Here is a 25123-nt window from a genome sequence, read left to right on the forward strand (position 1 = left end):
GGTCACCGTGGCGAGAGGGGAGAAGCACAAAATGGGCGACCTGTGGAGATCCGGGAGTGGAGACACCTCAAGAGGGACCGCTTGCAAGCCTTGCTGATCGCTATGGGATGATGCATGGGGAGAGCAAGGTATGACCACTGTACTAAGAGCGTCCACTGTAGAATGCGCATATTGAGCCTGGCAAGAGGAAGAAGTGTTATCGACGAAGCCATGGACCCTAGAGCCCTCAGGACCAACTCCGCTGGAACAGAACATGAATGGAGAATGGCCCGCACCTGGAGCTGCAGATTTAGAACTCTGTCCGCAGTGAGGAAGGCTCGTAAACTCCTTGTGTCTAGTCTGGCCCCTATGAAATCTAAGAGCTGAGTGGGTGCCAGGTTGGACTTGTTTGTATTTATTGTGATGCCCAGAAATGGAGCAAGATGGAGAAAGGAGTCTCGGGCCGAGAGAAGTAGATGCCTTGTTGGGGCGGTAAGGAGCCAGTCGTCCAGGTAGGGAAAGACCTGCACCCCCTGAAGCCTCAGGTGGGCCGCTACCACTGCTAGTACTTTGGTAAACACCCTGGGGCTGTGGTGAGACCAAAGGGAAGGACCCGGAACTGGTAGTGACTGGCTCCCAGCCGGAAGCGGAGAAACCTCCTGGAGCGTCTGTCCATTAGAATGTGGTAGTACGCGTCCTTGAGATCTATCGAGCACATCCAGTGGCCTTCTCCCAGAAGGGGGAGAATAGATTGTAGAGTGACCATTCGGAATTTTTCTTTGGGAACTGCCAGGTTCAAGAGAGAGAGGTCTAGGATTGGTCTTAGTTCCCCCGTCTTTTTTGGCACTAAAAAGAACCTGGAGTAGAACCCTGATCCGATCTGGTCTGGGGGAACGGGCTGGATGGCTCTTTTCTCTAGCAGATGGCCAATTTCTGCCAAAGCGGCCTCCCTTTGACCGGGTGGTACGTCTGGGAGGGACTTCAACTTTGGAAGGCGAAGGAAAGGAATGCGATATCCCCTGGATATGATTTGGAGAACCCAGCGGTCCGATGTTATGGACTCCCATGCCGCTAGGTGCCCAGCGTCCCCGACTGCCTCCAGAGTAGAGCAGTCGGGCAACCCTCAGGGTTGCTGCGGGCCGTTCAGAGAAAGGTTCCCTGGACCCGAAGTTTCTGGGAGCCCCTCTGCCTCTAGGGCGGCGTCCTCCTGTCCTCCTCTGCCACGGAAGGACTGGTTATCCGAGCAGGCTGGGACTGCTGCGACTTCGAACCACATCTTCTTCTGACCCTTTTGGTTCCTAGAATAGGGCCTCTGGGGTGCAGAGAAGCGGATTCACGGCAGACAGCGTCTTCCGTCCTTCTCGCTCTGGGTCAACGCGCGAACGGTCTTGCCAAACAGAGCAGAACCATCAAAGGCGTTAAACGACGCCTTGAAGGGCTCAGAAAAATCGCAGTGGCGGAGCCAGGCCTGACGTCTAGTGACCAGTCCTGTCCCGCAGCTCTAGCGGCGCCTCCGTAGCATGGGAGAGTAGCCGATAGAAGTATTTGTGACTGACCTAAGAGTGGCCATTTTGGTGGAGTGCAGAGCTCTGTCCTCCTCGAAATGGACTCAGGGGATGCAGCGTACTCTTTAATAAGGTCTCGCTGCATCCGAATAATGTGCCAAATAGTTCAGCGCCCTTACCGAGAAGGTCGCCGAACTGAACATCCGCTTCCCCAAGCGGTCCATCATCCGAGACTCCTTGCTCGGTGGGTGGACTGAGGACTCTCCTGAGCCAGTTCCTCTTTGTGGCCGCCATCAACATGGCATCTACAGGAGGCCCCTTACTCCAATGGGTCCTGTCAGAAGGCGGGCTAAGGATTTTATCAGGTCTTTGGGAATTGGCTCCACGGTGTCCGGTTCCTTCCACGCCCTGGTGGTAATAAGGTCCACCAGGGGTCGGCAGGGGACACCCAAGAGGTAGACGGGCCCGCTTGAAATGCCTCCAAGAACACGGACTCGTCCGAGGAAGACTTGGGGCAGACCACCCCTGATACGGAGTATTTCCATGATGTCTCAAGGAGACATCCTCGGGGTGACCGTGGGGAGCCTTCCCTTCCTCCAAGTCCGTGTCTTCAGTGAGAGACTCAGGAGTCAATGTGCCTCCTTTTGCGTATGCTTGCGAGGAGCCTCCTCTGGGGGGCTGTCAGAGGTGTCCTCGCAAGCCGCAATTTGCTCCATGGGAGCAACTTGGGGCACAGAAGCGGGCTGTCCCAGGGGCCGGATGGTGGAAGCCTGGCCCAGTGCAGAGGGAGCGCGGGACGGAGCCGAAGCAAGTGCCGGGGGTCCGGAGACCCTCAACAGAGCCCTCTCCACTACATCAAAAGCCGAAGGAGCCGACCTCGACCAAAGGATCCGACAATCGGCTCCCCCTCGGATCCGAAGAGTGGATCGGAGCCGAAGCACTCGGATCCGAAGGGACAGTGCGCTCCGACACAGATGGCGCCCGGCGAGCACTGATCCCCGGATCCGGCTCGGATCCAGGCTCCGAGATCGGGTCCGACGCACTCGAGGGCATGGTCGGATCCGGTACCAAGTACTATCGGCTCCGACCTCCCCGGCTCGAAGCTGCTCGGCTCCAGTTGCTCGAACCCGGAAGCGGGTCGGAGAAGGAGCAATAGGCTTGAAAAGGGTGTTGAGCTCCCGAGGGGAGGCAAGAGCACTCCCATCTGCATCTGGGCCTGGATGAACCCATCATCCGGTCCAGATAAGCATCCGAAGGCTATGGGTAGATCTCGACGAGGCTACCGAGGTAGGCCTGGAATGCCTCCTCGATAGCCTCGGAGATCGGGTCTCCTCCTCCTCAGGACCCGGTGAGAAGCACACAGGTGACCGGAGCCGAGAAGGAGGAGACCGCACCAAGGAGCCGGGAGAAGCCGCTTGGCTGGCGGGCGAAACAGAGGTCTCGGCCCGCCAGGTGCTTCTCCCTCCGGTCCTTTTAGATGCATCCCTCTCCTGTCCTGAAGCGGGAGTTTGAGTCCCAGGAGCAGGAGGGTGCTACAGGGAACAGCTGCAGCCGCAGGAGTCCCGAAGGAGCGGGGGTCGGAGCCGAGTCCGGCGGTAAAAGACCCGCCAAGACCAGCTTGGACCTCCGCTCCCTCAGTGCCCTGGGGTTGAACCCTGCACAAATGGAACAACCAGATGTGAGGTGTTCAACCCCAAGACACTTAACAGTCAATAATAATAGGAAACCTACAACTTTCACACAAAAAAGGTTAAAGAAAGCAAAAATATTCTATTCTTGAACAAGAAAAATCCACTTAGCTGAGAGCTATGAGAACCACATCCAGTTACCAGCGCGGCAAACAAGATCTGAGGTCATGAGGGTAGAGCAGGGCATTATGGGTGAGGGGAGGAGCTGAGAGCTTGGATCCATAGCTGGAAAACTATGCCGGTTCGGATCCGATATCGGATCCATAACCCACAGGTTGCAGACAAATGAATATCCTACTTCAGATCTACTGTTTAATTCTCCTAACGTCTTGAGGTGCAAGGTTTGTGAGAAAACAAGGAATGTCAAAATTAATTCACAATGTACACGACAACTAAACATGCAAGAAAGCGCCCCACAGCATCACACATCTCAAACTAAACATGCAAGAAAGCACCCCACAGCATCACACATCTCAGATACTGTGCATAGCCACACTAACATACTCCCGCAATGAGTATGCCACTTTAGAGGCTTAGACATTTTCCAGTACATCCCACAAAATAAATAAAATAATGGATGCTGTGAGTTAACATGAGAGACAGTAGTTCACTTTCTTCTGAATCATTAAGTCTTGAGCAGCATGACATGTGAAACTTCTCTAGGTTGTAAACATCTTTACCTATAATGCGCCATTTTTTTACACTAATTCTGCAGCTCTCCAGTGCGCTGTTTGAAAGAGAAGCAAAGACAAACCAACCAATGACCTGAAAAAGCAAAAGGACAACATCCTCTAGACCTCATCTGCTTTAGGCTGGGGAAAAATGAAAGGTATGCTAAGATGGCATGATCACGGTAATCATTACGGTTACGTACACAACTTTCAAACCTGACATGACCACCTCATCTTCTTCAAAACCAGTACAACACAGGTCGTAAGCTTATTCTGATGGATATCATGATGAAAGCATACAGCACACAACTGTAGCCCAAAAGGGAGACCCCAGACATCACATCCAGCTTTTAGTGTCAAGATTACATCTGGCTTGCAGTGTCTTGCAAAAGAATTCAGAGAAACCCATGTTGCACAGATGCACATATTGTCCAAGGCTGCATTTCCGGAAAGGGCTTGTGAAGAAACCACAACTCTAGCAGAATATGCTGTAGGCATAACTGGCAATTTTTTGTTACATTTTGTACAGCAAAATGTACTGCAGTCTAAGTTACCACAACAAAGGGATGTCAGACATTTCAGAACCCAAATATAAATCAGAACAAACAAAGCTGAGAACCTTTGCTGTGATTTGTTTAGTCCACAGAGAATGTGCTAACTGTCTATGCATATCCATACAGTCCAACACATGCTAGTCTTCACTGCAGTAATTTAGAAAGATTGCAGGCAAATGAACAGATTTTAAATAAACTCGAAGCTGCTTGGGAAACTCCACTCTATTAGTATAAAAGACCACACAAGGAGGCTTAACACGCAGTCTGGAAATTCTTTGGGCAGAAGGGATCGTCACACAAAAAAGCTTCTCTGAAAAGGAATTTCAAGGCCAACTTTAGAAACTGGCTAGAAAGGAAACAGCATTTTTTTTTTGGGGGGGGGGGGGCTAAGACCACAAGAGGGAATGAATCATTGAACGAAAGTATGATTTGGAAAATATCCATGGGGAATGCCTTATAAATCTTAAGTAAGCAAGACAAAGAGAGTTGAAAAATCTTGATGTAAAATTAGAAACAGAACAATGACTTCTGATGAGAAGATGAGGCCTGTATCAAAAATCCTGAGACGGTAATCTAAAATGCCTGCCACAGACTGAAAAAAGGATCCATTTGAAAAATATGTCCATTTACTCTACGTGTTTTTCGAGTATTAGGCCTCTGGGCAGAAGAATCTAGAAGACCACTGGTAGGTTATGTAGCATTCCTAAACATCAAGAGAAGTGGAGTAAGCATGTGGCTTGCCAAAAGGGGGGAGGGATGGGGGAGTCAGTAAGATTCTGAAGGGTCTCTGGCCTAGAGGCTCCTCCAGAAGATGAGACCAAAAGTGGAAAAAAAAAAAAAAACAATCTTGTCAAGGAAAACAGATATGAAAATGACTTTGGACAACTGCTTAGTTTTATCACCCCTAGACTTTTGCGCCAGAAAAAGGACAAAGGAGTAGAAGTTGCTGAATTTGGTACTGGTTAGGGATGCAAACAGGATGCAGCAAGTATAATTGTTTTTATAATTGTTTGTTAACTTCTGTGTAATCTATGCAAGTTTGCCTATGTGGAGCTTTTCTCCCCGGGCCTCCGCTGAAAATGGACATGTACCCTGTCGGACTATCCCGGTAAACAAATGTAAAATAAATAATTCCCTCAGCAACAAGAAAGCTTCTGTGATACTGAGAACCATAGGGTACACAGAGTCAGCAGACAACAGCTGAACTTGTTCAGAAAAAAAAAAAAATCTGCTTTCCCATGTGTGCAGGTAGCTTATCAGAAACTTAGTGACACAGCCTTTTCCCAAATCTTCATGGCTTCTGACCATAAGGGGCAAGAATGAGTTTCTCCCGCTACAGCCATAATGGTCAGAAGAATGCCAACTACACCTTGAGAGAGGAGGTCCTGGAAAGCCTTCACAGTGAAGAAAAAACACCCTCATCTTGACAAACTTGGCTCCTCCTGGGGTCTGCTACTTAGTGAATGGGAAGAACACATTCTACAGAAAGACTGGCCTTTCAGGGCAGCATCTAGCATATAACCAATAAATGCAGAGTCTTCAACAGCTCCACATCGGATTTTGCAGTGTTCACTGTAACTCCCAAGGACAGATTAAGTAAAATACAAATTATCATGCACATACCAGCCCACTAACATTAATGCAGTTATGTGCCAGTCACCTGGATATAGAAACATCCGAATCCCTTGCAGCCCCTGGTTTGCAGCAACTGCTGCCATGCATTTGAAAATGTCACCCCTTGTTTGACACCCGATAGGGGCAACAGTTAAATCATGCCCTATGACTGACACATGAAGACTGCAAACTGGGAGCAATCACTGAATTCCTGAACAATACCAATATACTGCACAAAAGGATTAAAACAGAAATGACTGGTTCCAAAGCCATGAACTGAAACGGAATGCAAAAAAAAAGGCACAATTATTCCCTTTGGGAAAGCAAATATCTCAGCTTACTACAATATAGGCAGCAGCCCCCTACGAGTGGACCCAGGGGTACGTGATCTGAGTACTCTGATGGTTAGTAATCTAAACTTCGACCACCATGTATCCGCAGTGATGAGGAGGTCCTTCTATGTAGCACAACTCAAAAGTAAGGGCATGGTATCCAGATCAAAGGATTTTATAATTCCACTGTACTCTGCCCTCATCAGACCAAGTACAATGCACCCTTCTGCATGCATCTCACCAGACCTCTGCAACAGCTGAAGTGACCCCAGGAAGATTCAGGGTAGAAAAAAAGAGTCTCCTGCATGGAAAAACTGAAAGCCCTATCACTGTACTCTGTCTCCTACAGACTACTTAGGGGTGATCTGTGTCTGGAATACAGGGCAGTCTCTGATCCAGCACCAATGGAAATGTTGCACATTCATAAATCAAACTGCACTAATGCCACTCATTCACTCATTCCAAGGATCCTAACCTAGCCTTTGACATGAATAAATCCTGTTGGGAGAGAGAGACAAATTTCTAAGAGACTATCCCTCCTCTAGAACAAGCTTCCCATTCACATGAAGCAAAGCCCTTCCCTGACCCTCTTCAGGCAAAACCTAGATCAAGGAATGGGAAATTGTAAATTTGCTCCTGGGGTGGCACCTATGTACTTCATGGACAAAGGCAGCCTCACTACTACATGCCATAGCATTGGCGCATACCTCCATGAACTTCATCCACATAGACACTGAATATCTGGAAACTTGTTGGGTCATTATAGGCTCATAGGAGATTAGTAGGCCAACATACACCCCTTAATCAAGCTCTAAGGCAAAATAGCCTGTGGGATACATTAGGTTGCATGGTTAGGCTTACAGAGGCCCCAGAGGCTGTTTGTCTAGTATATATCTATGAACACGAGACCCGAGGTGAAGCTAAATGGAAGATCCTGAAACTGACACGTGGCTCCTTCCCAGAAATGAAGAAGGCTCATAAGCTCCCCTGCAGTATGTTATGCATAAGCAAGCATCCTGGAAGTCGAAAACACACCTCCAGTCTCCTCTTGACAAACAAGGAAGATCTGACTGCATTGTGACCATCTGGACCTTCTCTTGGAAATATACTCTTTTAGGCCCCCTGGATGTAAAAGTAACTGGAGATCCTTAGTCTTTCTGTTAAAAGGAACATGGAGTAGCATCCATATTCTTTCTTTTCTGGAGGGACCTCCTGGGTGACATTTGTTTGAAGGCTTCATTCCCTCCAAGAGCTCTGGAAGTCTGTCCTCAAGCTTCCAGTGACTGCATCTTGATCCTTTTGAAAACATCAAGTTACACCCTCACAATTCAGACAAATTTTCACGCATGTACAGCCATAAATGTTAAAAAAGAACTACATGTTGAACAGTTTGCCGTTTAATCTAGTCAGTGTGTTACTATTAAAATCCTAAGTTTAAAGTGGACTGCATAAGTTGCAGTAAATATTAATTTTGCAATGTTATGTAAACAGCTTACAATACTTCTATAAACTACTTGTGCTAGGGAAACACTACAAGCAGCATTTTGCTACTCCAGCAGTGAGCTTCTTTCATACGAGACTAAGTTCTTTTGGTGTTGATATGAAAATTACAACAGCATATGAAGCATACAATGATGACTGACAGGGTGGATGTTGCAGAGAAATAAAAAGGGACCAACCAGGGTAATGGAAGGCCAAATACCACAGGCAGGGGGCTTCCACACCTCTAGAAGGTCCACTGCTTTCCTTAATGCCCACCCTTCAGGGCCTTACTGCACTTAGAAAATGGGTAGTTGTTTTCTATTTTTTATTATTAGTATAGAAACTGTTTTGTATTATAAAATAGTTTCTCTACCTAATGCCGTTGATGATGCATTTTACATCCATCCAGAATATAAAGTATGTGATAATGTCCCCCAACTCACACACACACACTCTTTCGCTCACTCTCACACAACTGCTACTGCAGTTCATTGCATTAGTTTTGCTTTACTGACTTATTTTTCTCATGCTTGTTATGTGTTGCTTTTTAAAAACTCCCATTTAGCCAGAAGAATGCCCTCGTAACTACTGCAAAGAGTTTAATTTTACTCCTGGTCTATCCTTAACAAGTGGTTTAATATGACTTTTTTCTATCACTGATATTCTCTTTGAGAACATTCACTCTCCAGTTGGAGTACTGTCTGAAGTTCTGCTAATTTCCTTACATTTAATATCTCAAGCTTAGTGGATTTTTTTTGGTAAACAGCAGTGATACCTGAAGGTGTTTTGCCAGGATCAGCAGAGTGGTGTCCCCAGGTGTCTTGTACTGCTTGCTGATATTTACATTAGTTGTAAAACCATGCTACACACAAGCTATTAAAAATACTGGGCTACTCAACCATATTGATATTTGAACCATGTCTAATGCAGCTTGAGATATTAAAAGGTGACAGAGATTCTCCCAAGTTTGTATATAAAAATAATTATAACAAAGAGGCTACTACAAAATGACTCCAGTAAAAAAAAAAAAGAAACATGGGTATGTACAAGTGTGGACGGTGCTCTATATGTAGGTACATCTTAGAAGAGCCTTTTGTAAATTTAACACAAAGATAGGATATTAGTCACCCCAGGGGTATACAACTGTAGAACAGAAGGAATTGTTTATATAAACGCGTGTGCTCAGGATGATTGATTATGCTACAAAAAATAAAGGCACCGATAATGCTTTATATGTTCTACAAAAAATAAAGACACCAATAATGCTTTATATAAACATAACCACTTGTGCTGTTTAAACAAGTTAAGGGCCATTTTCACACCACACTCTTCTGATGGAGTGGGATGTCAGACAAGGGAGGACTGCGGTTTGGGGGGGAAGTGTAGAAAGGAATTGCATAGCCTCTGGATACAAGAGTCCTGCATGATGGCCAGACAAGGCAGACACAGGGAGGAACAGGCAACCGGCAACTGCCACTAGACAGAGATCCACTAGACAGAGATAAACTGGGCAAGGCTGTTGTAAATGACATCCATACAAACCCCTTCAGTATCCGATTTTGCCGAAAATGTTTGCCTTGGGGCCAGTGTTCATTCTGGAAATTGCCACCAACTCATTGGTCTACCATAGATTTTTGATTTTCACGGGTTCACCACAGCATTCCTTGTTGCTTATGTCCACAACTATACCATCGAGTGGTGTGAGCTTATCTCCTTACCACAGAAAGTGTGTACAGAGTCTCAACAACTGGAACATCAAGAGCTGTGACGGCTCTTATTCGCTATTCTCAAGTTTCACTTTTCCTTTTGGACCAAACACATCGGATCATTTAAAAGGGACATCCTGAAATTCCCAACAGAATATTTAAGACATGGTGGCAAATAGCAATGCCAGCGTCTGCTTCGTTTGCTGCGCCATCTAGACAGTTATAAGCCAGGAGCACATTGTGGTCACCCACCCACATGAAACCAAAGCTTAGATTTTGGCTCACCTTCTGGCAGCTTTCCCAGTGCATTGGTCACTTAAAACTCACACTGAAAACGCAGCATGGGGGGGGGGGGTGTAATCATGAGCCATAACTAAAAAAGGACGCAAGCACACACTTCCCAAAGTGATCCACCATCCCCAACTCCTTGCCAATGAAATGAAGGGGAATCTGAGGTATGGAAACCTTTCTACGGCTACTGCAGCAGCAACAAAAATTGATAACAGGAGTATCAATCCGTGGGGATGAAAAAGGTGGGGCCCGAGGATCCTGTCCCTTTAAGAAATTAGGGCCACTCGAGCACATCTGCACTAATCCTCCAAGAAGACGAGAGAGAGACCATCTTGAAATTAGGGGGAACCACCTAGGATGCTAAGGATAGGGTCCCTCTTGCAAGATCTACACAGGAAACAAGGGGAGATCTAGGAGTCATCAATCTCTTAAATCTTCTCAAGGCTGAAGTGACCTTAGGGTGAAATGGGGAAATCTCCCACAGCTCCGTTACTCGTGTCTAGTAAGGGAAACTCCAATTAGAGTCAACATGTTTCTTCTTGCACTGTGACTTCATTCCTCTGCTTGGTGGGATCGTTCACAAGGAGGTGGAAGAAGCTAAAGTACAACCACACTCTATGGAGAGCTTGCCTGTTACTTGACCCTCTTCTACTGATAGAAAGAGGAAGAGTTAGCAAAAAGAAAACAGAGGGCATGAGGGCATGACAGGTTGAAACCACTGCTGTTCCAGGCACCAGGTAGTCCACACAGGAAAGCCTGCAAAGACAATGTGGTATTCAACCTCAAAAATGCAGCTTGTTGAACAGCCAGTACTGGCACTGACAGGCAGAGTGGGCAGAATCAACACATGAAGTATGACTGGTTTACACTGACAGAAAGTTAAAAAAAAAAATCTTGAGATAGGTAGTGATGCAACCAAATCTGCCTCAAGACTGGGGGACAGAAAGGTACCTTACACTGCATTAATTGACACCAAACGCATCATCAATATGGAAGGCAAAGATGACATGGCTGTGGTAGCAATGACTGTAGATGTTGACATGTGCCTTGACTGCAGCACATGTAAGCTGCTACATGGCTTTGAAGGAAACGATACAATGACAGGTGACAATAAAAAGGAAGCTAAAGATGAAAATGAAGTGACCCTGGCCGTCCTAAAACCACAAAGGGAAAGGACAACAGCAATTTCCATCTACACCTCCAGGAGAGCATTCTTCATCCTTCCCTATTCAAAATGACTATAGCAAAACTAGAAAGGCCTGGCAGATGAAAGTCTATAAGGAAGGTGCAAACCTGTCTAAACGCTACTGAAGAAAAATAAAAATGGCCATCCACTCTGGACAGTTTTTGCAGCTGACTTTTAATTACCATCAACACAGAAACACTAGACTTGCTACCTCTCACCCGGATCTAAATCCCCTTCTGTTGCTTGGGATCCTCTCTGGCAGAGAACAGTTTCTTTTTGCTCTCCCTTCTTTCAAGGGGTCTTCCCCATTTTTACTCAAAGGTTAGGAAACTCTAGAATTGCATCCTTGAACTCTAGAGGTAGAAGCCTCAAACAAGGCTTATTTTACTTAAAACTGGTTTAACAGAAAAAAAACACTGATCATAAGTGATCAATTTCAGTCTCGGGCTGGGAATACAAAGACAACCATAATTACATTTAGGAGAGAAAGCACAAGTATAACAAAAGCACACATCTGTAAAATACCACTATCAACAGACATTTATAAACGCATTCTATGAACACCTTCAGGAATGCATGGATCATGCAATCCCAAATAAAACCAAGACCCAATCCTCCAAAGGCAGACGTCCTGTCTGGTGGACCCCAGCCATAAACAAACTATACAATAGAAGGAGGAAGCTACTACATGATAGAGCAAAATCCCAAAAAGGGAAGGCATCTCTGATCAGTATAAGCAAAAAACTACGGGCACTCATAAAATCGTCTAAGGCCAGCTTCGAGAGAAAAATTGCACAGGACACTAAGGATAATCACAAGGCTTTCTTTAGTTATGTTAGTAACCTGGGTGGGAATTCCCAGATATGATCAGAATTAGTCCAAAATGACAAAAAATACACCGAACCCACAGACAATGCCAACATGCTAGCTGACAGGTTCAGCGCAAACTTCTTCCCCCTCTCCCCACCAAAAGGGCAAATATCTATCCCAGCAGAGTGCTGCCCCCCCTGACATCTCAGATGCTCAAATAAGAGCCGCCCTCTCCAAAGCAAAACACACAGCATCAATGGGACCAGACAGTGTCCCGGGCTGCGTCCTACATGAACTCCACGAAGAGCTAAACCCAAACATAAAACTACTGTTCAATCTCAGCCTTACTACAGGATATGTACCCAAAGACTGGCGTACAGCAACAGTGGTCCCTCTCCACAAAGGTGGTGCCTCAACAGATCCTGGAAACCCACATAAGCCCGACTAGCTTGGTCTGCAAAGCTATGGAAAGGATCATCATGGACCTCATAAATAAAGATATTGGGGACCTACAGACACTGGATCCTACTCAGTTCGGCTTTGTTAAGGGCAGATCCTGCCTCTTAAACCTGGTCGATTTCTTTGAAACAGTCACCAAGGCCATTGATGAGGGGAAGGTGGTCCACACAGTCTACCTGGACCTCGCAAAAGCCTTTGATACAATACCCCACTCAGGCATTATAGATAAGCTCAGCAGCTTAAATATAAACCCCTATGTCACTAGATGGGTTGCAAACTGGCTCAAGGACAGAACCCACATGGTTAGAATTGCTGGAGCCATGTCAGACTCCAAACCAGTTACAAGTGGCATCCCACAAGGCTCAGTCCTGGGACCTCTCTTGTTCGGTATAGATTTCTTGGAGGTACAGGCCAACATGGAAGGACTGTGGCTGACCAAGTTCGCAGATGACTCAAACTGGGCGCCATAATAGACTCCCCAGCCGACACAAGCATACTCCAAAAGGGCCTCATAGAAACAGACAACTGGTGCCAGAGTCATGGCCTCAAGCTAAACGCCAAAAAGTGTATAGTCATCCCCTTTGGCAAAAACAAAGTGCGCACAAATTACCACATAGGTGGTAATCCATTAAGTACAGAAGAAGTAATTAGGGACCTGGAGACCGAAGTTGATAGCAATCTCTCATTTGACAACCACGTAGCCAAAGTGGTTAGAAAAACATTTTATATAGCCCACCTAATCATGAAGGGATTCACATCTAGATCAGGGGAGGTCATCGTGCCTCTTTACCCATCCCTCATCAGGACCATAATTGAGTACAATGCCCCTTTTGGGATGTACCTTACCAGACACCTGCAGCAACTGGAAAGACCCCAAAAGTACCTCACCAAGAGGATCAAAGGGCTCAAACAGATGCCATATGCTGCCCGGTTAAAGAAACTCCAGCTCTACTCAGTGGCATACCGCCTGCTCAGAGGCGATCTGTGCCGGACGTATAAAGCCATGTCCAACCTGGAATTAATGGACATGCTGCACCTCAGAAAATCTAAATCCCATCGAGCCACGCGCTCGAGAGGCTTGAACCTCAGCACTGAAATAAATAGGACATGCTGGAGGGACAGATTCATAACTCAGAGGCTCCCTTCACTCTGGAATAAAACCCAGTCCAGGTTAGGCAGAGTCCCTCATTGACTCTCTTCAAGAGGAATCTTGAGTGGATGTGAGATCGTAGGTTTACCCCGGGTATCACTTCTGTGTCACTGTTCGACAGAGGCACAGTATACTAACCTCGAAAAAGGGCATAGCAAAATTAATTTAAAATGGGTGGCGAAAGCCAAAACACACTCTGGCTAGGCTTATAAATGCCCTAGGGCAGATAGCCTATTATGAACCTATGAACATGTAAAAACAAATTTCATGTAGAAAGTGAGATGTCTATGTGACAAAGCTGGGTGTTGTCTAAGTGGGAATGATAGGATAATTGAGGGAAGTGAAGGATGTTAAAAGGTTGCTAGCAGATGGTAGCAGAAGTTATATCAAACAAATGATTATGTGAGTAAGAAGAAGTGACAATTGGTGCACTACAACTTGCCATACGAGAGTCATTACGAGAGAGTGTTACTAGTAAAAAACACCAATATAGTTTAGGTTAGGCAATATGGCTGGATGAGAAGCAATGACCTTTGGCTGCTGAGAGGAGGTGGATTTTTAGTCGAGTCCTAAATTTTGGTAAGACAAAGTGCATTTGTGGGAGAACGGAGTTTAGTTTTGGGGGGGGGGGGTTGGAACATGGGGCAGAGTGGCTGTGGTTTCACAGTCAGTTACAGAAATTTTGCCTAATTTGATGAGCAGAAGGGGAGACAAGGTCTGGTTAACTGGGAGTTTGAAAGTTGGGTTGCCTGGAGAAGGTCAATCCTCTACTGAAAAAAATATAAATTTTTGCTATTTTGCAGTGGTGTTTATTTTTTGGGAACTGGATCTACAATTTTTTTTCTGGTTATTGTTTAAGTGTGATTTTTTTTTTTTTTAAATACTAAGTTCCAGGCCAAAAAAAATCCTCAGGGAGTAGACAGTCTTTTCCTAATATTGTTTTGGACATGTTAGTAAGAAAAGGTGATATCTTAGTGGGCCAAAATAAGACAAAATAACCTTTTTCCTTGTGTATTAATGGTAGAGGGAAATTTTAAGAAGTTAACGGAGGAGTCGAGTCAAAAGCTAAGGTGTTTAAAAAAGTAGTGCTTTCTATGGGAGCGTACTGATTGCAGGTAATGTACTGTTTCGCACAAACCATACAGAAGAAGGGAGGAAATTAGGTAGGTCAAGGAGAACAATTTATAAACCGGGAAAAAGAAGAGGAGCAAGTATGGGACCCTCTGGTACTCCTTTCTGAAGGCTGACTGTCTAGGAAATCAATTTTGACAGGAAAGTGGGGATTTGTCATAATTAAAAACTAAATAGAGAAATGGGACTTATGCCTACATGTGGAAGTTAATGGCGAGGGATGTTGTGGTCAACTAGGTTAAAAGCTTTTGTAAGGTCGATAAACATGGTGCCAGTGAGCTGGCAACCATCCACAGCTAGCATCGGTCAGGGTCCACAGGACTGTGAGGGAGGTACAACTGATCAGAACCCATTGTTTACAGGAAAGGAGGTTATAAACCGTGATGTATTGGGCAAGCTGAACCTGGATAACTTTTTTCAAGCAGTTTGTCTAGAGTTGCAGAGAGAGAGAATGCCTGTATTGGAAGTTTTGGTGGGGATATTTAAGGTTACGCAGAGACTGAAGATGTACTACAGAGATCTTACAAAAAGTCCCTGCAGTCGTACAAAAAAAAGGGAGAGAGACTGTGTGCCAGATCGGCTGTCTACTTGACGGAGAAGTCTCAAGTCTCTCTCATTTTGACTTGTTTAAAGTAAAGTAAACACAGAGAAATGTAGAAGTTCCAGGGTGGGGTTGGCAGGCAGACAGTGCAAGTGTTTGATAGAGTGGGTAAATTGAATTCAGACAGGAAGTAAAAAAGATAATGCAGAGATTACTGTTGTAGAGTTCTTTTGAATATATCCTTCTGCAAGTCAATCCACTTTCCAGAACCGTTTTGGTGATTTACCCAAGGATTTCAAAGATGTTTTCACATGCTGGGTTTTGTGTTGTTCATAGCTTGATATATTGCTTGTTTTGAGAGATTTCTGAGTTGGACATGATCACCGTCTGTTGCAATGGAAAGGGTTTGTTTTCCATGCCTGCCATGTAACATCTCCAAGTTTTAAAAGGGATTTCAATTAAAGAATTTTAATTTACTTATTGGCATTTGTTTACCGGGAAAGGCTAACTGAGCAGTGCCCTTTTTCAGCGGAGGGAAAAGCTCAGATTTTAAGAAATTATAGGAAAATTTTGTCCTGGAGAGATCCCAGAGTACTGACAAGAACATTTTGAGGCGGTCAGTGTAGGGCACTTGTTTGAGGCCAGTCATCCTCTTTGGGAGGTACTTCTGTGGCCTTTCTAGCTGCTGCAGAAGTCTTGTGAGGTACATTCCAACAGGGACGTTGTAGTCTACTCGACACTCATTAGACCCATTATATAGAGGGGAACAATGACCTCTTTTTTCCTGGATGAGAACCCTTTTATGATGGTGTGCCACGTAGAAGGGCTTCCTGACTACTGTGGCGATGTGACCATCAAAGGAGAGATTACTGTCCACCTGGGTCCCAAGATCTCTTATCACACATTCGGTGTTAAGTAGATTGCTGCCTATGTGGTAGTTCGAGATTTTACCAAAGAGGATGACACTGCACTTTTTGGCATTAAGCTTGAGGCCATGGCTCTGACACCCAGCATCTGTCTCAGCGAGGCCCTTCTGTAGGATGTACAAATCATTTGGAGACTTGACTATGGCTCCTAGTTGACTATGGCTCCTAGTTTGCAGTCATCTGCGAACTTTGTTAGCCAGAGGCCTTAGGTCCCAGGACGTAACCCTGTGGTACTCCACTTGTCACTGCTTTGAGGTCAGATTTGGAGTCTGCAACTTTTACAGTGTGGGTTCTGTCAGTGAGCCAGTTGGCAACCCATCTTGTGATGTAGGGATTTGTACCTAGTTTAGTGGGTTTAGCTATAATTCCAGAATGGGGGATGGTGTTGAAAGTCTTGGTGAGGTCAAGATAGGCTGTGTGAACCACCTTACCGTCATCTACAGCTTTGGTGACTGCCTCAAAGAAGTCAATCAGATTTAGGAGGCATGCAAACCCGAACTGGATGGGATCCAGAGTTTGGAGGTTACCAAGTCTTTGTTTATGAGTTCCATGGCCTTGCAGACTGGGCTCGTCAGGCTAATAGGTCGGTAGCCCCCGGGATCAGTGGTGGCTCCCCCTTTGTGGAGTGGGATAACTGTTGCCGTGCACCATTCAGTGGGCACAAAGCCTGATGCGAGGCTATTATTGAATATGGTGCTTAAGTGGGGAGCCTGGGATGTTGTCTGGTCCCATGGATGCTGTGTTTTTGGCTTTAGAGTGTGCAGCTTTTACCTGCGTAGTTGTGATTACAGGGACTCTGCATTCTTCCTGTATAGATATGGGCCCTTTAGGGGGTGAGGGGGGGGGGTAAAGTTAGCACTGAACCTGCCAGGATGTTGGCAATATCAGTTGGTTCTGTAATTTTCATGCTGTTGTGCTGTAACTCAGAGTAATCTGGGTGTTGCCATCGAGATTCTGGACATAGCTATAGAATGCTTTGTGGCTGTCCTTAGAATTAGTGGTGATTTTCTTTTCGTAGCAAGCTTTGGAGGATCTTATAAGGGATCTCAGCTTCTTACTGAGGCTGACCAGTGAGCTCCTCCACTCATGGGATTTTACTCTATTTTGCAACAGTTTCTTCCTTCTGTTGTATAGTTTGTTTATGGCAAGGGACCACCAGATTGGCTTCCTTTTTTTGGAGGATAGCACGATCCATGCACTCGTGCAAGTGCTTACAGAGTGCATTTGTGTAGGATTCAGCAGTTGTAACTGCATTGTCAAGTGGTGTCATGAAGTTCACCACTTCTGTCTTAAGAAGCATGAAGTTGGCTTTGGAGAATTTTTTTTTTTACTGTGGTTTCCTTAATGGGGGGGGGGGGGGCACGATGTGGATATCAAGGATGATTAGCTTATGGTTGGATTGGACCAATGAGGAGTTTACTTCAAGTGTGGAACACCGGTCACTCATGTTGGCAATGACCAGGTCTAGGATATTGTTGCCCCTGGTGGGGGTGTGGATAAGTTGACCCAGGGCATTGGAGTTTATGAATTCCAGAAAGTGTTGAGCTAAGGAGTTGGTACACAAGTAGTTTTCCCAGTTAATGGTGGAGTAGTTGAAGTCGCCCATTATTAGGGTGTTTGGCTGAACCCTAACATTTTCCAGTACATCAAGAAAAGAGGAGTGAGAATCCTGGGGCATGGTGGGGGATCTGTAGCAAGCTACAATTTGGATTGCAGTTTTTCCCAGAGTTAGTTGCACTTGGATAATCTCGGATGCATTATGCTGAGCAACTAGCCTGGAGGTGTGGATATCCTTAATGAATATGGACACACCTCCACCTTTGGTGTTTTGGTCCCGGTTACATGGCTGAAAAGTGTGGTATGAGTTATAGCCTGGTAGTGCAGGGGTGCTTTCTGGAGCCTTGAACCAGGTCTCAGTCACTGCACAGATATTGATGTTCTCCATTTTAAGGAGTGCCTCGAGTGAGAGCATTTTGAGATTTAGACTTCTAGCAGCGAGTAGAATTACCCTCAGTTTTTGCTTGCCTGTTCCTGTTACAGTGGTGAATTTGTTATTTGAACCTTGCCTAAAAAAGGCACTACAGGAGCAGCAAGAGCCTTAGCCAGTATCCCAGGGACGACAGGTGCAGGCCATCTGTGGCAAAGCATCGTAGTCTGTCGACCATGCCATCCCAAGCACACAGATACTGGATCCCCTTAGAATGACACCAGAAGCTTAGTCAATTGTCAAAGTTAATCATTTTGTCCTTGTACTGCGGTATCATTCTGGGTGATGGTAGAATGAGGGTACCACCTTTACTTATCAGGGCGACACAGCAAATCTACTGGTTAATAAATTAAACTCAAACTTCAACCCCACAACTCCACCCCAGCTCCATCAGGTGAAATTCCCTCCAACATACCCCCAACTATTAGCAAGGGCTAAGTGCTGGCAGCACTCACTAAAGCCAAGAACACTGCCTCCATGGGTCCCGACAACATTCACAGTTGCTTTCTGAAGTCTAAAACATGACTTGTCAGACCATTTAAGGCACTCCAACTAGTCTAGAAATAGGCTACACTCCAAGTGAATGGAGAATGGCAGCAGTTATTCCCCTTCACAAAGGCGGACCATCAACTGACATAGGGAACTGATCCATCAGTCTAACAAGATTAATATGCAAAGTCATGGAACTAATTATCATGGAAATGATAAACAAGGACACTGCAAACCTACAGACATTGGACCCATCGTAATTTGGCTTTATTAAGGAAAGGACATGCCTACTTAACCTGGTAAACTTCATTGCCTTGGTGACACTCTCAAGGGACAAGGGCAAAACAATGCATATTACTTATCATAACCTAGCAAAGGCATTTGATACAATATCTCATTCATGCACTGTTGACAAGCACTGTGAGCTAGGTATAAATCTCTATATAAAAACTTTCTGGATTGCCAGCTGGCTCAGAGAGGAGACCCAAGAAGTCAGGATTGGTGAGACCACCTCCACCAGGAGAGTGGTCACCAGTAGAATAACCCAAGGGGGCTCCATGCTAGGCCCACCACGTTTGGTATCTACTTCTCAGAAGTCAAGACTAATGTTAAAGGCCTCTGGCTCCTCAAGTTCGCAGAGGACTGCAAATTGGGAGCTATTATAGACCCCCCCCCAAACACTAACATCTTGCAAAAGGGTTCAACACTGACAAGTGACTTGTACTAAAATCAGGGCCTAAAACTCAATGCCAAAAAAATGCATTCTAATGCCTTTTGAGAAACTGTCAAATCTGTGAACATATCTAGACAGCAATCTAGCCTTTGACCAACACGTAGCTAAAACAATAAGACAGACACATTTTGTTGCAAACTTATAGGTAAGGGTAAGGCATCCACATCCAAGGAAATTATAGCACCACTCTACTTGGCCCTTTCATTAGGCCCATCATTGCATACAATGCCCTCTTTGGCTTGTACCTAACCAGACATTTGCAACAGTTGTAACACCCACAAAGGTTTCTCAGCAGTAGAATTCGGGGCATGAATACCATTGTCCTACACAGATCGCCTAAAGGTGGTCTCGGTATTCAGTCTACTGAGAGAGGATCTTAACCTGGATTACAGGTCTTATAGGCCCAGTCCTAATGGATCTGTTGCATGTGTACAAAAAAATCAGCACCAGAAACACTAGATCCAGGGATCTGAACTTCGCTTGTGACAAACAGAACATGCTGGAAAGGCAGATGTATCCCAAAAGATCCTCACACTAAGGAATATGCTCCCCATCCACGTAAATAAAGAGTTCATTCCTGACCGTATTCAAATAAAAACCTTGACAATTGGAGAAGGAAAATCGTAAATTTACCCTGAGTTTGCCCCCTCATTCTAACACCCCACCTTCTACAAATCCTTAATTACCTCCCTACTAATATGCCCCCCCATATAGATGACCACGATACTTGGGACCCAAATGGTTTGGGGTGAGTGGCTAGGCTTGTAAAAACCCTATTAGTTCTGAATCTATTAACAACCTATAAATTGAGAACCACAGACATAAGTAACCCCCACAAATGTGCCATTCTTAGATTTCTCTGTGCCTTCTATTCTACAAATAGGTCATATACCAAACCCAGTTTTACAAATTTTACCTTATCAGAATGTGCGTTACACTGCTCTGAGGCTTCTCTGGAGCCTATCATTTAGGTAATTAGATAAAAAAATGCATCACCATAACTCAAAATGTTCAAAGTAGAGGGAATTTCTCAGTGCCAAGCTCTCTAACTCTTTATAATTTAATAATAATAATATAACAGATGTCACCTAACTTCAGGGTTATATTGTAAATACTGGCAACTGCACTGGTCTTGCAAATACTATACAGATAAGTGATTTTTGCAACTCACACTTAACCAACTTCATACAATGGATTAACAGTATTTACAACAGAACAGCTTGATACACCACAAAATTAAAACTATGTAAATAGCACTGCACTGTATATCATCTTGTATCTATTTCACTTTAGTATACACCAAACTGGCTCCATGGTTTAAGACCATACACTGCTAAACAAAGACCTTGCACAAATCCTGGGATCAATTGCCACAGCCTCTATTTCTATACTATGCGACTCTGCAAGTCCCTAACTAGACGGGCAATTGTAGGATTGGAACTCACCAACCACGTCTCACCCAAGTCAGGGGAGAGGATGTAAATAACCGCAAAATTAAAACTATGTAAATAGCACTGCACTGTATACCATCTTGTATCTATTTCACTTTAGTATACACCAAACTGTGGCTCTGGTTGGTTTACCACCATACACTAAAAAAAACCTTGCACAAATCCTGGGATCAATTGCCACAGCCTCTATTTCTATACTATGCGACTCTGCAAGCTCACCCAAGTCAGAGGAGAGGATGTAAATAACTGACAACTGATTTGACTGTAAGCACCATCTTTCTTGAGGCTGTCATTTGATTAACTACTTACAGTCTTAAGTGCAGTGTCAATGCCTATCTCACTAAAGTTATAAAAATGGGGTAATCTAACAGTGTAGTACCTCGCGGGCGGTTCTGCGCAGGTTAGGGCATGTCCACACTGATTGGCAGGTCATTGCACATCGGAGTGACCGTTTTTAGAAAAACACCTAAGATGGTGCTGTTGAGCCTGTTTCAAGGCACTATAAAGTGGAATCTGGCCACTATTCCAAGGGTAAATAAAGCACATTAGCAAGTTAAATAAAAAAGGGGAAAAAAACTAGCAAACTTTTGTTTCTTAAACTTTATTCTAGCTTACTTTAGTTGTAATAATAAACAGGGTTCTTGTAATATCGAGCTTCAATACAGATAACGATCACTTAACGACCTGGTAAATTATTATCCTACTGAAAGCATTGAAAGGTTCAGGAATGCAGTTGATTCAGTTTTACACTTTTACTAAGTTGTATGGCACAACCGAATGGGAGAAGTTCCACCTGCAAATGCAACATTATATTCAAATTTAATTTCATTAGCAACAGTTTTACTGTTCACTGTGTTGTATGTGTACAGCTAGGATTGACTATAATTATCACTTTTATTGCAGCATGTTCCATACAAAAACTACATGTAATAGAATTCTTTGGAAAATAGTAACAACCATTTAATGTACAACTACCTGCCACAAAATAACTTAACTACTGGTTTAACACATTGTTGCCACCTATAGAAATCATGAGTGTCACAGAAAAACGCAAGGTACTAATAGAATTCTTTAGAAAATAGTAACAACCATTGTTGTCCTTTTTAAATATATTTCATCGGATGATTGTAACTGACAGCTACATGAAAGCTAATTAATATGAATGTAGCTTCGTAAGGCGTGGGCATGTTAGGGGCGGGGTTTGCTACTGCGCATCCTGCGAGGTACTATACTGGTAGATTACCAAAAATGGCATAACACAGAGATGTCATGCTCTCCTTTAACTTATTTATTGAAATGGCAGTAGCTGATTTAACATTACTTTTTCCATAATAGCAGCTGCCTGAAGTATTTACATCAGGATTATCCATTGCACTGTGCAAATACACTTACCACACACACCATTTTGTTAAGGAAAACAAAAAAACTTTTCTACTGATGAGGGACTAAAGGGATGACAGTTGTTTCTGTTATTCACACTAAGAGTTTTCCAAAATGGCATTTATGTTTGTAAATAGATTGTTGATAGCAGGATTGTGAACCAGCAGCAAATCTAGAAGAGAGTTATGACAGCTAGACATACTATGAGATTATGATAATTTCCATAATGACAATAACATATTACTTCATTTGTGTCTATAAACGTGCAAGTACCAGTAGTAAGGCTGAAAGGTGGCCAGTACTAGCTAACATGGTACTGCTTACATGCACTCAGAATTTGCATCACTGAGTGCACACTCAGCAGACACCCTTATAAGTAGTAAGACAGCACAGTACTGCTTGCAGGCATAGAATAAGAATTGTACTACTGGATAACAATGCTTTATCTAGAAAGCTTAGATCATTAAAGGAAAAGTGCTTGTCACTGTGCATCTCCCTGCCTAGTGGGGTGTCCAATGTGCCAGGGTCTTCTATATAGTGAACAGATGAACAATGAACAGAGAAAATAACAGGTACAATGTAATACTCCCCAAAAGGAACTCTGACTCAACTCGGTTATGATACTTTACCTTCAAGTCCGGATATACATTTTTGTACTCATTTTTTAATCTTCACTACCCATCAAAGTGCAAACAAAATGCTTTTCTTGGGGGACCACATAAGTCGTCACCATGCACAACAAAGCCAGAATAACTTTTAAAACTTATCCACACACCACAATTTACAAACAGCAAGCAAATGCCTCCCTCGCCCCATTCTATGCAAGAGGTCAGGTATCCCATTTATATCGTTCTTCCATAAGCACACACATACGGCCAATTTAGAATGGCTAAACCACCCGATACATGTATGCAACTGCACAAGCACTGCAACACAAATTCTGCACGTTCGTGGCTGTGAGTAGTCAATATTAGAATTATAACAGCACTCAGCAATAAGTGTAAAACACTGAACTGCCACAGATTAAACTCAAGTGCAAATTTTTACTGTAATACCGGGATGCAATAACAAACTTTGGGAGTATTTTTATCGGGTTTCCACTGAGCTGCACCAATACTATCCAAAACAAAGTAAACATCGATGGACTTGGTTATTTAGAATTCCGAACTGCATCAGTACAATTAGTAATGCGCAGTGCATTCTCATAAACTGTCATTACTTTACGTAACAACGGGTTGGAAATAAAATCTATTCCATACAGACCTTCCAGTGGACAACACAAACATTCGCATATGACGTTTACATATAAATGCCATACATACCAATTTTAACTGTTTTAGAGCTATTGCTTTCCTGTCCTCAGACAAGTGTTTCTGTCTATCCAGTAAAGAAGTCAAGAGATCAGAATTTTCCAACAACTTTAGTAACAAGCGCTGGGAAAAACAGCGGACCCTTGGATCTCGCCTGCATGCCGAAGTTCCTGCATCTTCTCCAATGTCAGCACTGCTTTGTGGCTGCCAGTATTTACTCTTGGGACTCCCATTCTGTTTATTACACCCATCTTTCAACAGATCTGGAAAACTTTCATCCTGGTTCCTTTCCAACTCTTTACTACTTTCCAATAGCGCCATTTTCTTCAACCCTTAAACGACTATCCCGGAAGCGGAAGCATTTTCACAATAGTGTCAGTCCTTAACAGTTAATTGAGGTTCAGCCCGAGATATGTTACCAAAAAAGGACGGTCCACGACCAAGTTACTAGTATTTAAGCTACAAACGTTGTTGTGTAATGCACTTTCAGCAATTCCTATTAGCGATTTTTTTTAAATCAGGAATGCAAAGTCACTTTCGTCTGAGTATAAAAGTTTAAGTCTTTTTTTTCCCCTTAGGTTCGTTAGTAAACTGAATAAATAATCTGTCCGACCAGAAACACGGTCGATATGCTTAAGTTCCGGTGTAAAGAAATTTATTAGGTTGTGGTTTGATGGGAAAACAGAACAGCGTGTAGGAGTGCTTAAACTTTAAACACTTCGGTTATTCGATCTTAAAACCAAAGTAATTTCATCATTTAAACACTACAATTCACTATCCGTAAAATGAAAACGTTCATTGACTGCCACTGCCATATTGCCGACCAGGATTTTGATCATGTAAGCAAATAATACAGCTTGATTACTTATTACCTTTAAATCTATTTATAATAAAGCATTCTGTCAACCTCTTAGCACAAGAAATCTGGACAAATACCAAAAATAATGGGATGACAAGGCCCCAAAAATAGACAGATTTTTAATATTGCTCGTATAAATTTATAAAGTTGCTAGAATAAAAAGCTGTGTTAATATGTATTGTTTAAAATATATTTACTGACTTCAGTCCTCAGTGGTTTACCTAAACCAACAAACTTTATGATAAACAGACCAAAAATATGAAGCAAAATCTGGACAGTTGATAGGTATGTTAAAAGTGTTCTGTATTTTTCGGTTTAATCTGCCTTTTTAACGAGGTTTATCTCTTAAAAAAATCCAGAGTTTCCTGTTGCCCTGTTAGTAAGATGAAGTACCACAGAGTTGCCTTTTCCTAGCAAATTATTATCTGCATTATGCGATGTGATGTCCACTTAAAGAATGTATAAGTGAGGAAGATACTGTTCATAGTAGAACTGCAATACTTATGGGTGCATGATGTAAATAATGCAAGACTACACTAATTGGAGTACTGACATGGTGACTAAACACGCCCATGTAAATTTACAGAAGTTCAATCTCCAGTTTAAAGGATCACTACAGGCAGAAACTAATATATGTCTACATTACCATGAATTTTTTCACAGTCCAAATCTGCCAGTACCACAACTACTTATTACTGATTTTATTTTTAACTCTAGAACTGAAGGTGAAGGAAGGTAGACCTACTAACATGATCTTGTTTTATTAAAAAGCTGTTTTCCCCATAATGCACTGTGAGGCCACAGAGTTCGAGATTACAACCACAACCCCTGCGCTTTTGCCACAGTGCCTTTCAGTTTGGATGAAATCCTGAGAAACACTGTCAGGCTT

At 43.7% G+C, this 25123-nt stretch overlaps 2 protein-coding genes across 4 annotated transcripts in view; one reads left to right on the forward strand and one right to left on the reverse strand.

Annotated features, from left to right (window-relative positions):
* NSL1 (NSL1 component of MIS12 kinetochore complex) overlaps positions 1 to 23928 on the reverse strand; it is a gene marked incomplete in the record, with an annotated part of 415175 nt that extends 391247 nt beyond the window's left edge. The window contains 1 exon segment of the mRNA XM_044055447.1: positions 23388 to 23928. Within this exon segment, the coding sequence (XP_043911382.1) occupies positions 23388 to 23696 (309 nt within the window).
* A 71-nt stretch (positions 23929 to 23999) lies between these two features.
* Positions 24000 to 25123, forward strand: part of TATDN3 (TatD DNase domain containing 3) — a 599941-nt gene continuing 598817 nt past the window's right edge. For all 3 annotated transcript variants that reach the window (XM_044055457.1, XM_044055462.1, XM_044055466.1), the window contains exon 1: positions 24000 to 24214. In XM_044055457.1, the coding sequence (XP_043911392.1) occupies positions 24161 to 24214 (54 nt within the window). In that variant the 5' untranslated portion in view covers positions 24000 to 24160. The remainder of the gene's footprint in view (positions 24215 to 25123) is intronic.

The sequence above is a fragment of the Protopterus annectens genome, chromosome 1.part2 (assembly GCF_019279795.1).
Source record: "Protopterus annectens isolate FY-2018-M chromosome 1.part2, PAN1.0, whole genome shotgun sequence".
Lineage (NCBI taxonomy): Eukaryota > Metazoa > Chordata > Ceratodontiformes > Protopteridae > Protopterus > Protopterus annectens.